Source organism: Centroberyx gerrardi, chromosome 7, assembly GCF_048128805.1.
Source record: "Centroberyx gerrardi isolate f3 chromosome 7, fCenGer3.hap1.cur.20231027, whole genome shotgun sequence".
In the NCBI taxonomy this organism is placed as follows: domain Eukaryota; kingdom Metazoa; phylum Chordata; class Actinopteri; order Beryciformes; family Berycidae; genus Centroberyx; species Centroberyx gerrardi.
Genome location: NC_136003.1, coordinates 12301876 through 12316120, shown reverse-complemented (window position 1 = coordinate 12316120; position 14245 = coordinate 12301876). Strand labels below are relative to the sequence as shown.

General features: G+C 41.7%; 1 protein-coding gene across 1 annotated transcript; it reads left to right on the top strand.

Annotated features, from left to right (window-relative positions):
- Positions 1–194: 194 nt before the first annotated feature.
- On the top strand, positions 195–7121 carry gcat (glycine C-acetyltransferase). The gene is made up of 9 exons (XM_071918513.2): positions 195–626; positions 1626–1756; positions 1878–1979; positions 2225–2371; positions 3310–3464; positions 4241–4323; positions 4522–4693; positions 6033–6154; positions 6729–7121. Exons 1-9 carry the CDS (start codon positions 407–409, stop codon positions 6878–6880), a joined length of 1284 nt encoding a protein of 427 aa, XP_071774614.2. The 5' UTR covers positions 195–406; the 3' UTR covers positions 6881–7121.
- Positions 7122–14245: the final 7124 nt, after the last annotated feature.

Below are 14245 nucleotides of genomic sequence, written 5' to 3'. Positions count from 1 at the left end.
TGTGTGTGTAGGGGGGCAAAGACAAGGAACAAGGAATATACTGTATATGTTTTTGCTGTTTGTATAGTGTTATCTTTTTAACCTTCATTCTAAATGACAAGTTAAAGTAGTTTTTAATTACTGCATAAATCATAGGAAATCTATTAGTGAGAATTGAAAAGCAGTCAAACAGTTTTATAAGGTAAAGTTTATAAAGCAACGTTGTTACACTGAACAACTCAGGAAATGTTTACTCAAATATGATTGGACTAAAAAGGGCCCTGCCAGAGCGCTCTGGCATATGATTGGTCCACCGCGCTACGCCCACCCAGATTACGTGTTAACACGTGACCTTTTCGGCCACCCCTAGCTCGTGTGTGATCCTCTCCTTTCGCTTGCATGTAGAAAAATCTGACAGGACTTCACCATGTCTCTCGGAACAGCTGTCCGTAGTTTTGTCAGACCGGTCGGGGGCATTCTGCGGCCCCCGGCCTCGGTCTTGAACCGGGGCTACGCCGCTATCGCCGAAGCCAGATCGGTGCTGGAGAACGAGCTGGACTCGATCCGAACGGCGGGGACGTGGAAGGGAGAGAGGATCATAACGTCCAAGCAGGGTCCTCAGATCAGCGTGGACGGCAGTCGTGGCAGTAAGTAGCAGCTAGCTTGACAGCTTATTTCATGGCTGTTGACTTTTCCTTGTCCTTAAACGCGATCCAGCACCTAACTGAACTTGTAGCACTGCTTGTCAGTTGGGGCCCACTTCTGCCACGACGTGTCATCTCGATGTTGGTCTCCTGGATGTCACTTACTAGTTAGCTGCTCTTTAGTCAAGCGCACAGGTTTGCTGGTGTCTAGTTGCGCTCAGTACCTCAGTTTTTTCACATTATAAAGCTGATCATTTATTTCTGGAAAATATTTCAGAAATTCACCGGTCAATATTTCACACTGATGATTCTGTTCTCAAAACTATTTTGCAATGAAAGGAAGATCTCAACATGACTCATAACTTCACAGTAACCCATGATGTGCTTGGCTTTCATGTCAGTAAAAGGAAGCATAATTATTCAGTTTGAAATGAACCTCTTCATATGTGCCCACTTTAGCAGATACTATTGTTGCATTGTAGCCACAGCTTGTATAGCAGCCAGTTTATTACCAGTGGTGCTGAATCTCTGACTCAGTCTTCTTACTGTCCTGCCGCTAAAGCAGCAGGTCAGTGTTTACACTTGTCCATTCATTGTGAACCTTTGCCAGAGATTGACACTGCTAATTTATGAATGGCCTATTGACTGCAGGCCATGTCCTCTCATGTGTGAAACTGACTGTGTTGAATTCATCCGGATGGCAGTCTTTCATATCTCCCCCCCTCTTTGTTCTGTAGTGGTCGCTTTATTGTTCTGTCCTTGCCAGTCACCTTTTTGCAAAAAAGACACGCAGAGAGAAATTCTATTGGAGGTTTTCATTTGTTGTATCCCTGTCCAGCAGGCCGTCATGCAAGGTCATGGGGTTCTCCTGCAGATTTGAGTTCGCCACTGTGTTCATTTGAGGATGACCTGCTTACCTTTGGGTTTCTAAGCTACATGACACTTTAAACAAATTCTCTCTCTCTCTCTCTCTCTCTCTCTCTCTCTCTCTCTCTCTCTCAGCCATATTGAATTTCTGTGCCAACAACTACCTTGGTCTGTCCAGTCACCCAGAGGTGGTGCAGGCAGGGATTGATGCTCTCAAGACATACGGTGCAGGACTGAGCTCTGTCAGGTTCATCTGTGGCACACAGGTATGATGGGCTAAATGCTGCTCAATCAGCACATTAGTCTAACGCATGGATAATGTATGACTATATGGTATCTAACTTACATGGGACTTAATCATTTCATTCTGTAACATGGGATCAATAGGATCTACACAAAAATCTGGAGCAGAAGCTAGCGGAGTTTCATCAGAGGGAGGACTGCATCCTGTATGCCAGCTGTTTTGATGCCAACGCTGGGCTGTTTGAGGTATGCCTTCTTTCCACTATAGCAGTGATTTCATAGGAAAAATGTCAGTCTTTACTGATCCTGTAGTGAGGTTCTCTTCAGTCAGCTGGGTTCATCCTTCTTAACTTCCCCTGAGCAAGACTTTGAAGCTCTACCAGCTCCAGCGCTACTGTTCTGTAGCTGACCTCTGACCTCCTTAGAGGGGGTAAGCAGAAAGAGAATTTCCCATGGATGATCAATAAAGCATCAAATTGTTATTACACCAGGTTCTGTTGGGCCCAGATGATGCAATCCTATCTGATGAGCTGAACCACGCCTCCATCATCGACGGGATCCGTCTGTGTCGGGCAAAGAGGCTCCGCTACAAACACATGGACCTCAGCGATCTGGAGACCAAGCTCAAAGAGTCCCAGGTAAAGCAGCTCTACTGCTGGGTATGGACCTCTTCTAGTCCTGTAGGAGGAACAGGTTTATATTGTTAAATAGTTATACCTCTATCCTGCAGATTATCATAGCTTGTTACATTTCATTGCACTCATTTTGGAGATATTAGAGTTTCATCACTTGTAATTGGGACACTTTCAGTTTCATAAGTTGAAACTGTTTTGAAACAACTGACATTTATTTGTAACCAGATATGCCCGTTTCTGTAAAGTGGCTTTTCATATACACAAACAGAATTATTGTGCAGTATGTTATGCTGTGATACAACATCTAATCTTATAATACCTTAACATGGCATTATTAGTATCATATTGTCCATCCCGTCGAGAGTGATAACAAAATACCCAAACATATTAGCAGTTTACAAAATCCAAAGGTACCATTATCCTTTAGTGTAGTGTATAATCCTTTTGAAATCATAATCCATCAGAGGAAAAATAATGCTTGTTCACTGTCTCACATTAAGAGGATTTCCTTGCTTTTAGCCTGTGGAGCAGCCTAACTATTCTTATTGTGCACTCCCTAGATATTTCCCAATACTTTACCAGCATGCATTGCATCATTTACTGTGTGTGCATTCTGGAAAAAACCTGATATTGATACATTGCTAGTCTGGGTTAAAATGCCCACTCACTACAGGAGTCCTCTGTATATTTACTACAGTTAAATGAAGGTGAATTATGCGTTCCAATCTCACTTAACACTAGCAGACAGGACATAAATTATGGTTGATAAATTGCCTGCATTATAGGTACAGTCTTGCTAGGAAAATGGAGTAATTAGACCGTGTCGCATTAAAACCTGTATTACTGAGGCCATAGGGTCATGTCAGGGTTACAGTATTGATTATGCTGTGAAAGGCCGGTATTTGCTCCACTGACCATAAAGACCCTCTCCTCCCCCTCAGTCATCTCGTATGCGCCTGGTGGTGACAGACGGAGTCTTCTCTATGGATGGAGATGTGGCTCCTTTACAGGGGATCTGTGGCCTGGCTGAACAGTATGGGGCCATGGTGTTCATCGATGAATGCCATGCTACCGGTTTCCTGGGGCCCCGGGGCAGGTGAGAGGGAATTTCAGTTTTATTTCAATTCACAATCAAGTGAAAAACTATTTTTTTCACCTTGTTGGCTAATTCATAATGTACACCTATGTAACAATAAATGCCAGAAAAAGAAATTTGATTCTCTAATTTTTTTATATCAAAATACTGGAAATTCCTGGAAAACAGCATATTTTTAGCGGTTACTAAAAATTCCAACGTACATAAAAATTCCAACCAGAAATACCATCACAGATTTTTTAACACCCCTCCCATCATATAACACCTGCAACTTTACAACTTTCAAGGTGACACAAGGGGCAACATGGTATGGCAGTGTAATTTTGCACCATGGCTGCGATCCTGGTGGCTGGAATGTATTTATTGTTAAGAATCTGAAATTTGAGACAGCTCAACATCAAATCATTTTTGAGCATTTGAACACTTTTCAACAGTCCCTCCCCGCATTATTTAAACTGGAAATACGTTGAATTACGGAAGCAAGACACCATCAAAAATGCTGTTTCCTTGATACAAAGGCATTACACACTCTACATGACACAAAATCACGGGAATGAAATCGCAAAACATTGATCGAGGTTGTGTGATGCATAAGAGTTATGGGAGGCAGAGAAGATGAGACAGAATTGGACAGAGGTCAGGAGAGTATTTATCAGCTTTATAAAAAATGCCTCACCTATTAGTAAAGGCTTTTACTAAAGCTCTGTATCTTCCTATCATTATAAGAAGTTGGTGTTGCAAGACTGACTAATAGTGCTACTCACTGTGATTTGCAGAGGAACAGATGAGCTGCTGGGAGTGATGGACAGAGTTCACATTGTAAACTCCACGCTGGGAAAAGCACTGGGAGGAGCCGCTGGTATGTCTTCCATCTGATATAAATACAGTATATCCTTACTTTGATAACATATTCAAGTTCTGCTTATGAATTGCCACAACTCTGACTGTCTGTAAACACCTTGACAAAACCTACATGTAGGCTCCTTTTGTGCATCTCATGATTTATCAATACAAAGCATCTGATGTAACGTGTTCTCTCCATTCTGTTTTCTGTCAGGTGGCTACACAGTTGGCCCTAAGCCTCTGATCGACCTGCTGAGGCAGCGCTCACGGCCGTACCTCTTCTCCAACTCCCTCCCCCCTCCTGTGGTGGGCTGTGCCACCCGGGCCGTGGAGCTGCTGCTGGCGTCCAATGAGATCGCAGAGAGCATGACGGCCAAAACCATGAGGTGGGTTTGCACGGGGGGTTGGGGGGTGCGGCTGTTTAGGCCTTTGTGGTTTGGTGTAAGTGGGAGACGCCCACTTGTAGCTTATCACTGCACTTTTTACTTGAGTTGAGGGTTTACATGCTCCTTTTGAATGATTAATAAGTTTCTTAGTTAAAATCCATTCAAAACCCATGGAATGTCTTCAAAAATGTGTTGTGGTCAGTTTGAAAGCAAGACTGCTTTTCTTAATTCTTCAAAAGTTGACCGTTTGGAGATGTGAGTTTTTCCTCTGACAGCAGAATTATGCAACTGTTGACTTAGGCCCTCTGACAAAAACAGATAAGCCTTTTTCTTTTAGTTTGTTTTCACACAGAATGCATGTTCGCTTATGGGAATGAAAGGGAAAACGATTGAGAGGAGAAACTGTACAAAGTTTTTAGTAACAACAGTAACCAGCTGAAGCAATAACAAGCGATTCCATGGAACTTCTATTCTTGTAAACGTGTAGGAGGAATAATTTTGTTTCCCTTCTTGTTTCTTTGACCTTGTCCCTCTATAGTGTCGAGAACACCCACAGCTGCCCTTGGGCCTGATGTGCAGCTGTCTGTTGCTCACTGAAGTAATAATACCAAACATCTTTTTCAGAAATAGTAATCAAAATAACCTTTTGAGATATGCAACAGGTGTGCCCTCACTTCCAGCCGTGTCTAATAAAAAACTATCATTAGGATAATGACACCAGTCATTTTTATAATGCTATACATTATTGCCCCTAGGTAAGTGGGGTGGTGCTCAGGTGGGAAAAAAAATCCCAACACAAGTAGACAGTAACATTTTCATCATAGATCAAATCCTATGCAACACAGCAATTCACAGTTTCCACAGACCAGCATAATGGTCACAGTATTGACGTCTAATCATATTAATCCAAAAACCACACAATACAAGTAAAGACTCTTTGATCACAGAAGGATACCAGTAAAAATCATCACAAAATGGAATGGCAGCAATTCATCTCCATAAAATATAGCCCTTATTTAGAGAAATGGCTTATAAGTCATCATTAAAATTCACCCTCTGGTCTGTGCTCATCCACTTTACTCTCAACCCTGTTCCCAGGAGCACATTCGTACCACATAATAGAGCTGATCATATGTTTATCCATAGTGGTGCACATTCTAAAATGCTGTATCTACTATCAGCCACCCTGTCCTTGAGACACTGAATCCCTACCAGCTTTACGAGCGCTCTTCTTTAGCTGACCCTGTCCTCTGATCCTCTGGTGGGGGGCTAAGCAAAGAGGGATCAATAAAGAATGACATTATTATTACTAAAAAAGTTTGTCTCTGCCCACTCCCAGGTTCAGGAACAGGATGACGCAGGCCGGGTTCACCATCGCGGGCTCGGCTCACCCCATCTGTCCTGTGATGCTGGGGGACGCACGGCTCGCCTCTCTGATGTCCGACGACATGCTGAAGCTGGGTGAGACACCTCATCCACTGGACTGACGACAGCTGAAATTATATAGGAAGAGTTTCATTCCAAAATGAGAGATCCACAGTGTAAAAAAATCTGAAACCTACTCTTACAAAATGATTGGTAGCGTTTAAGTATAGACTATGGAGTATAATTGAGGTTAAAAGCTCACTGATTTAGTACCATATATGATTTTCATGATCAGTTAACTTTTTTGAAATATGGAACAATGAATAATAGGCGGCAGTGTTTTTTCAAAAATGGTTACATAGCATTTAGGAATAAAACCCTTCATATTTATCAGTACATGTATCCTGAATGTGAGACAATGAAACATCAACATCATGAAACAAACATCAACTGCATGACATTGAATCTTATCATGTACAGAAGATGTTTGAATTACAAATGCAGTGATAATTATCAACCACTAGAGGAAGACACAGTGGCACATTTTAAAAGAATACAACATTTGATACACATTAACCAGCTTGAATACCACAACAGATGGGTGATGATCATCTATTTTGAAGAACAGTTGTTTTCTAGCTCTTTCATCACACTTCTCTCCTCTCCTCAGGTGTGTATGTGATTGGATTCTCCTTCCCAGTCGTACCGAAGGGCAAAGCCAGAATCCGCGTCCAGATCTCAGCAGCCCACACAGACGAAGACATTGACCGCTGCGTTGACGCTTTCATCCAGACAGGCAAGAAGCATGGAGTCGTGTCCTAAATTAGTACAGACGAGGAAGAACCAGAAGGATTTAGCAGCCAGCCAGCCAGTATGAATTACTAAAAAGAAATGGAGCCGCTTGCCCTTGCAGACCTTGCAGACTGTTGCAGAGCACAGACTGTTACTTACAAGACCTATGAATGACGTTGATGAAAATATTAGTTACATTGGCAGGTCAACTGTGGTTAATGTTATTTTTGTGTTTGCTTTTCTCAGCTGAATAAAGAACTTTTGCTAACAAGTTGAGGTGTTCTTATTGATTTTCGGGAAGAACATTGAGGTTTATTTATTCCAAGGTTCCTACACTGGTGTAGAAAGTCTTGAAACATATATGAAAAATGAATTTGATTATTTCCATGTCTTCAAGTTTGGAAAATGCACAAATGATCTGGAAAGTATGGGGGGAAATGTTCTTATTGAGTCCTAGTATGCATTGACTGTACAGTTTATGTAACTGTACACCTATTGTCATTCCACACATTGTGATTTGATGATAGTGAAAATAATCATCAGCTATTTAGTGATATGGCCTAGCTGTCATATTGCCCCACAATTATCAGCATATATCATGAACACCATCCAAAATCTTGAAATCCACTAAAGGAGCTGAGGACTTTTTGTTTTCACTTAACTGAGAGGAAGTTTTTCAAGAGTGAAGAAAATAATGCTTATGTATGGAGGACCAAAATAGTCACAATTAAATAAATAAATGTGTCAGTGAAATAAATAATTACATAAATAAATACAGAAATACATAAATAAATTAATAATTGATTGATTGTTTTCATTTAATTGAAAAATTATTAAATATTGCTGAGTCTCTAAACATTTTGAAGCAGTTTACCTGATTGCTAGTTTGTTTACCTGGCCTCTGTCAAAAGTCCAGCTAGTTTCAACTTTTTTAACAGACTGATATTTTCATGCACTGATCTCTATCAATCCATGCCATCCTGCAACGCACAGGTCTCACCGAAGTACATTCATAACTAGTAATTTTTATGTAGTACAAATGCACATGTGAACGCCACCATATTGCGGCGTAAAGAGCGCGTACCATAATTAGGCACCGCAGTGCGCAATGGGCACAAACAGCCTGGCTGCCTCTGACTTGAGTCCACTTGGATCCATGGAGGTAGTGGATTTTCTAATAAGCCATCTTCCATATTAAACTCTTAACTACCTGTGCTATGCTGCCTTGGAATGAAAGGACTTTAAAGTTTACTGTTACTTTAGTGTGCCACCTTTGGCTCAGGATCTTTTTAGAACTGCCTGGGGGATGAAACCTTTCTTAGCTTTCATGTGCTGACTGGGAGAAGAGCTTCATTTTTGTAGCAAAACACTGGGATCAGGTTACTGGTAATTAACACATTAAAGACTACACAACTTTTTGGGAGCCAGTATATGAAAATCATCTCTGTGTCTCTGGTGCATAAATCTACCATGTACACTTGCTAACGGTTTAGCATACAGTATGTTAATTTTTGACATTTTACATCCCTTTAATGTTGACTGTTTTTACATGCATGTGCCACAATTAAAGATATTTTAAAATCAGTTTTGCCATACCACTCGGGCTCATTCACTCCCATTCAATTCCAAACGGCATAGAAAACAACTCTGGAGACTTAATTCAGTCAGTAAAGGTAATCCATCACTGTGAACGAGAGGCTGCCAATCGCATTTTGTAAAACTGCTTCAGAACGATAATATCAGGCAATAAACGTTTACATTTTTAAAGAAGTTTCGTTCATGGTTTCTAGTGTTCAGGAACACTGCAAGAGCTAAGACGAGACAGACTTACTACCGTTTTCTACTTGTAAACAAATATACCGCTTCCGGGTCATTACATGTCCGATTTCTGCATTTTCCACTCCAAAATAAAACTTTTAACCACTAGAACACAACAACTATAACAACTTAAATCTGGAGTCAATTGGATTTAAGTTTTGGTTGGTCAGTTGGTCGGTCGGTCACATGCAACACATGCAATGAGTCATATTTTGGACTCAAACATATGGGAGAGTCGTACACTTTTATTTTAACACAATACGTTCTGCAAACACAAAATGTTTTATGGTTTAGTACAATAGCCTCTTACCATAATGTCTGACAAGGTTGGAGAACACTTTGGGAGGGGCCGCTCCTCCATGCAGAACATTTCAGGATCCTTGATATTCTTAGGTTTGTGCTTGTGGACTGCCCTCTTCAATTCAGACCGCAGATTTTCACTAGGGTTCTGCAAGATGGCCATTGCAAAACCGATTTTGTGTTCCCGCGACCATTTCTGTGATGATTTTGATGTATGTTTGAGGTCGTTGTCTGGTTCAAAGGTCCTTCCATGGCCAAGTCTCAACCTCCTGGCACCTTCTTTCCTGCAACCCTTCCAAAGAGCTTGTTGACATGGAGGAGGTGTCTGTTGATTTTGACACTTGATAACCTCAGCATTCCACTCAACTGTGCAGTTGTGAAACTGCGATCCTTGGGTTCCTCTTTGCCTCCCTCACCATCTTCCTCCCTGTTCATGGGGACAATATGCACATGCGACCTCTTCCTGGTGAATTTGCAACTGTTCCAGATTTCTAAAACTTTTTGATTATTGCCCTGACTGTGCTTAGTGGTATTTTACTATCTGTCTCCTCTGAGTTGAAAGCTCTTTGATTTTCCACAAAGTGATGGATGTCAAATGGATTTTACATGTGTGCAACCTCATATTTTGACCCCAGTGAAACAGGAAATGATGAAAGCAATACAGTTTCTGGATTCTGAGATCAATAAAAAAATATATATAATTTTATTTATTTTATACAATACATTTTGCTCATTTTCATGAAGGGTGACAATAATTCTGGAGTTGACTGTATATGCATATGTATCATGCAATTCCTGTATGATAATTTCTGAATTTTACAATGCATCAATTCACAGTAAATGAAAAAAAAATTGACTGACATGGACTGATTGCAATGCAACACTGAATTTATTTTTTGCAGTGGGATTTCAGTCCCTCTCTGTTTCCTCGGCTGTTTTCCTCAGTGTTTGGAACAGCCGACAGAAGAAGTATCAGACTGGTGTCAGAGGATTGTTGCACCTCCTCCTTCTCCTCAGTGCCAACCACACTGCTGGTCAAGCCTTCCTGAACTGGAGTAATGGCAGGAGCTTCAGTAGGGATAGTCAGAGGAACCAGAGGAGCTTCAGTACGGAGGCTCAGAGGAACCAGAGGAGCTTCAGTACGGAGGCTCAGAGGAACCACAGGAGCTTCAGTAGGGAGGCTCAGAGGAACCACAGGAGCTTCAGTAGGGAGGCTCAGAGGAATCAGAGGAGCTTCAGTAGGGAGGCTCAGAAGAACCAGAGGAGCTTCAGTAGGGAGGCTCAGAGGAATCAGAGGAGCTTCAGTAGGGAGGCTCAGAGGAATCAGAGGAGCTTCAGTAGGGAGGCTCAGAGGAACCAGAGGAGCTTCAGTAGGGAGGCTCAGAGGAACCACAGGAGCTTCAGTAGGGAGGCACAGATGAACCAGAGGAACCAGAGGAGCTTCAGTAGCGAGGCTCAGAGGAACCACAGGGGCTTCAGCAGGGAGGGTCAGAGGAACCACAGGAGCTTCAGTAGGGAGGCTCACAGGAACCAGAGGAGCTTCAGTAGGGAGAATCAGAGGAACCACAGGAGCATCAGTAGGGAGAGTCAGAGACACCAGAGGTGTTGTGTCCTCTTCCAGGCTGGGCTCTTCGCTCAAATCTCCATCAAGGGAGGTGGAGTTCACGGTTCCATCCACTACAGCTGGCTGGGTGGAATCATCTAATTCCACCTAAAGAGGGAGAGAAGCCGTTTGAATTTTAGAAAAAAATTTTTTTTTCTTTTTTACTATAGAGTATCTTATCCAGCTACTCGATCATACATCTGCGCAGGTGTTCTTACCTCTTTAGTGGTCAGCACTTCAGACATTTCCATGTGTTTCTGTGGCTCGAACATCACACAGATTTCCCCCACTGTGACGTCAACGATCCTGGTCAGCAGCTCTGGCCCAAAGCGCCTCAGCTCCTCCAGCAGGACGTCTGGAGTGTACTTCTCTCTGACCTTGTTCTGGATAGAAAGGACCTTCTCATCCCGGATGGAGCGGGAGAAGGCGGCCTGACGGTCCATGGAGGTCAGAGAGGCGGAGAGCTTATCCTCAACGGCCTTCGTGAGTCCGACGGCCAGGTTGCTGAGCTGCAGCGGGGGTACGGACAAGAGGATCGCCGGATTAATCCAGAAGCCCTGCAGCACTTTGGGCACAACCAGCATCACCACTTCCCGGGGTCCGAGGAGGCTGGAGCTGGGCTGCTGCTTCTCCATCAGGCTCCTGATGGCTTTGTCAGCCAGACGGATGATCTGAGGGTCTCTGTCGATGAGAGTCGCTCAAAATGAGTTGAAATACTCATTTTCTGAAAAGACACAATTTCCCCTCGGGAATCATTCAAGTTTCATCTTCTCTCATAAATGTGACTTACTGAAAACAAGGACTGTTGGCTTCAGGTGAGTTGAGCACGATTCGGGCTAAAAACTCAATAACCATCATTTTCATACTGATGTTCACCTCCCACATCTGAAACAAGAAATGGGATGCACCATTAAGATTTGACATATTTACAGGATCAATCTAGTGTTATGTGATAATTTACTCCAAACTGAGTCTTTTCATGATCTTGGTCTTACCAGCGTGAGGAGAGGCTGGACACTTTTATCAAAACTCTCGAGATCAAACCTCCACAATCTTCAAATGGAAAGAAAACAGAAGGTTCATCTTAACTGTTGCTCTATTTTCTTCTCATTAGTAACAGACTAGCTTAAAGGAATAGTTCACCCAAAAATGAAAATTCAGTCATTATCTACTCACCCCCATGGCAGTAGAAAATCGGGTAAAGTTTGTTAGTCCATACAACAGATGGGCAGACAGAGTTAAAAAAATAACGGAAAATAACCATAAAATAGCTAAAAGAGATAGAGATAAAAAGATCCCAAAGTGACTTGAAAAGACCGACATTTACACCATTATTTAGCTGAAATCGCCACTCTAGCTGTTGATTTAAAAAAACGTCATCATGTGCGCGAACTAGCTTGAATTACCAGAAACAAAACTTCCAGTTTGGCTGTTTAGTTTTAAATCAATTACTTTGTATTTAATTGTCAAATTCAATAAGTGAGCACCCATATTAATGTTTGATGTCATAATAACATTTTTAACTATAAACGCTGCATGTATTATACTGTGCAGAATACATACAGAACAGAGACTAAAGTGGACATCAAACATTAAACCGATTTTCTACTGGCATGGGGGTGAGTAGATAATGACTGAATTTTCATTTTTGGGTGAACTATTCCTTTAACATGAGCAGAGTTGATGATAGATTGAGTGGTGGACTGTCTGTATGTCTCAGTAAGTCTCACCGCTCCCTGAGAGATTTCTTGCCCTGCTCCACCAGCCAGTCAGTCATGTCCTCAGCTGTCAGCTCAGATGGGACCTGCTTTTGTTGCTGAAGCCTCAAAAACTGCACCATCATTTTTTTCTACAAGACAGAAAACATCAGATGTTCTCATGTATAATCATAGGAGACACCTGACGAATTTGTCAGGTGTTTTATTTTGTGTGGGCCTGAAACAAAAGTGGTTCTTACTTGTACTTCATAGTACTTCCACTCCCAGCAGAGCTGTACAGTCTCTCTGTACACCGGTACATTGAACAATGCCTTTGAAGGAAATGAGATAATGTCACTCAAAAGCCTCTTATGCTACATACATACATCAGCTCAAAATCTTTACAATTTAACTGCAATAAACAATGCTCACATACCTTGATGGGTCTATAGATGACCCTTTCTCCTTCAATCCAGTCCATGGATGTTTTGTTACTGGATGACAAATCAACAGTGCAGAAACAACGACACAATAAAACCAACTACCAAACTCACAACTACAGAACAGATGTGAAAGCACTCAAACACAGTTGATACTGGTGGCTGAAATGAACTGAGGGTGTTCAGGGAGAAAGTTTCTGTGGGAGATGGAATGGACTTATTGTTGAGTCACTGGGAGCAGAATTCAGCTCTTTATGACAGACAGATTCTGTTTTGGTCCAGCTGTTCAGGCAGAGCCAAGGAAAATAAATGTCTGGGCAAATATGATGATCAAGATCGATCAATAAGTTGCCTTTACATTTTTTATTTAATCACACAGGAATGTCTTTTTGCAAGGCAACACTTGAATAGATGTTAATCCTGTGTTTTGACTTGGTTAGTTGGTTGGTATTGGGAGTGTAGCCTACATTGCCCTAAAAAACTGCCAGGTGTATCAGCACTTTTATATCCTTGATATGCACACTGTGTAACATTTTGGTCAACATTGCAGGATTACACAGCCCAAGTAGATGGATAAACACTCTCACATTGTCTACATGGCAACTTCTAATGCTATGGTATTATGCTGCAAGTCTGACTTCACTTCCTGTTGACCGACACGTTGCCTTGTCATCTTCTCCAAAATGTTGCTTGTTGTATCACAAGCTTTAGGTCCAAGATGCACAAGCAACATTTTGAAGCTGTGGAGAAGGGAAGTATCGCTTACAACAGGATGGGTTTGGCAAGCAGGACAAAATCAATGTAAACACACTGGCTATCGGAGAATAATGAAAAAATACTTACATACTTTACATTGCTTCACAACACTTCCCATGTATCATGGCCCTTATTCCTCCCTCTAACACATTACAGAGTTGATTTATTAAAAAGTAACTTTTACTTTAAATGAGCTACTTTTCTTTTTAATTGAGTAGGTGTTTACACCAGTGATTTTCCTTCTGCTTAAGTAAAATCTCAGCAGACGCTTCCACAAAATTGAGCGTCACAGGGCTGTTAGACTCTTAGTCTTGTTATGCTATAGCCTGTAGGTTCATAACTTATAAAAACAAAATCTCAATCTTCATCACTTTAGGTTTCTGGCTAACTCTGCTAACTTCAAGTATGTAAACAAATCAAGTTATGCTTGAAGTTTCACAGGAAGAGAGATCTTCTGCCATTGAAAGTGCATTCTATTAATAGAATTGTAGGCCTATTTTACCAATCCCCTAAACAAGCCTGGCAGGTTTACATGTGTGCCATTAAAATTAGCCAGCGTTAGAGCTGACACAGGTTCTCATTTCCTCACTTTTAGGATAATGCTAGTCGCCTATAATTACTTAACATACTGTATGCTAAAGCATTAGCATGTGCACCAGACAGAGCTATCAGAGATGATTTTGGTGCTAATAGGCTACTCTCGTCATTTGCATGTTGCAAGGGCACCAACTCACCTGAGAACTGCTGGTCAGGGATTATGGCTGAAACTAGTGCCTCTAAA

Excerpts from the sequence above, each read along its gene's own strand:
- gcat (XM_071918513.2), top strand. The coding sequence starts at position 407 with ATGTCTCTCGGAACAGCTGTCCGTAGTTTTGTCAGACCGGTCGGGGGC. Across the intron at positions 1,980-2,224 it reads CCAACGCTGGGCTGTTTGAG|GTTCTGTTGGGCCCAGATGA; the intron begins GTATGCCTTCTT and ends TTATTACACCAG. Across the intron at positions 4,324-4,521 it reads AGCACTGGGAGGAGCCGCTG|GTGGCTACACAGTTGGCCCT; the intron begins GTATGTCTTCCA and ends GTTTTCTGTCAG.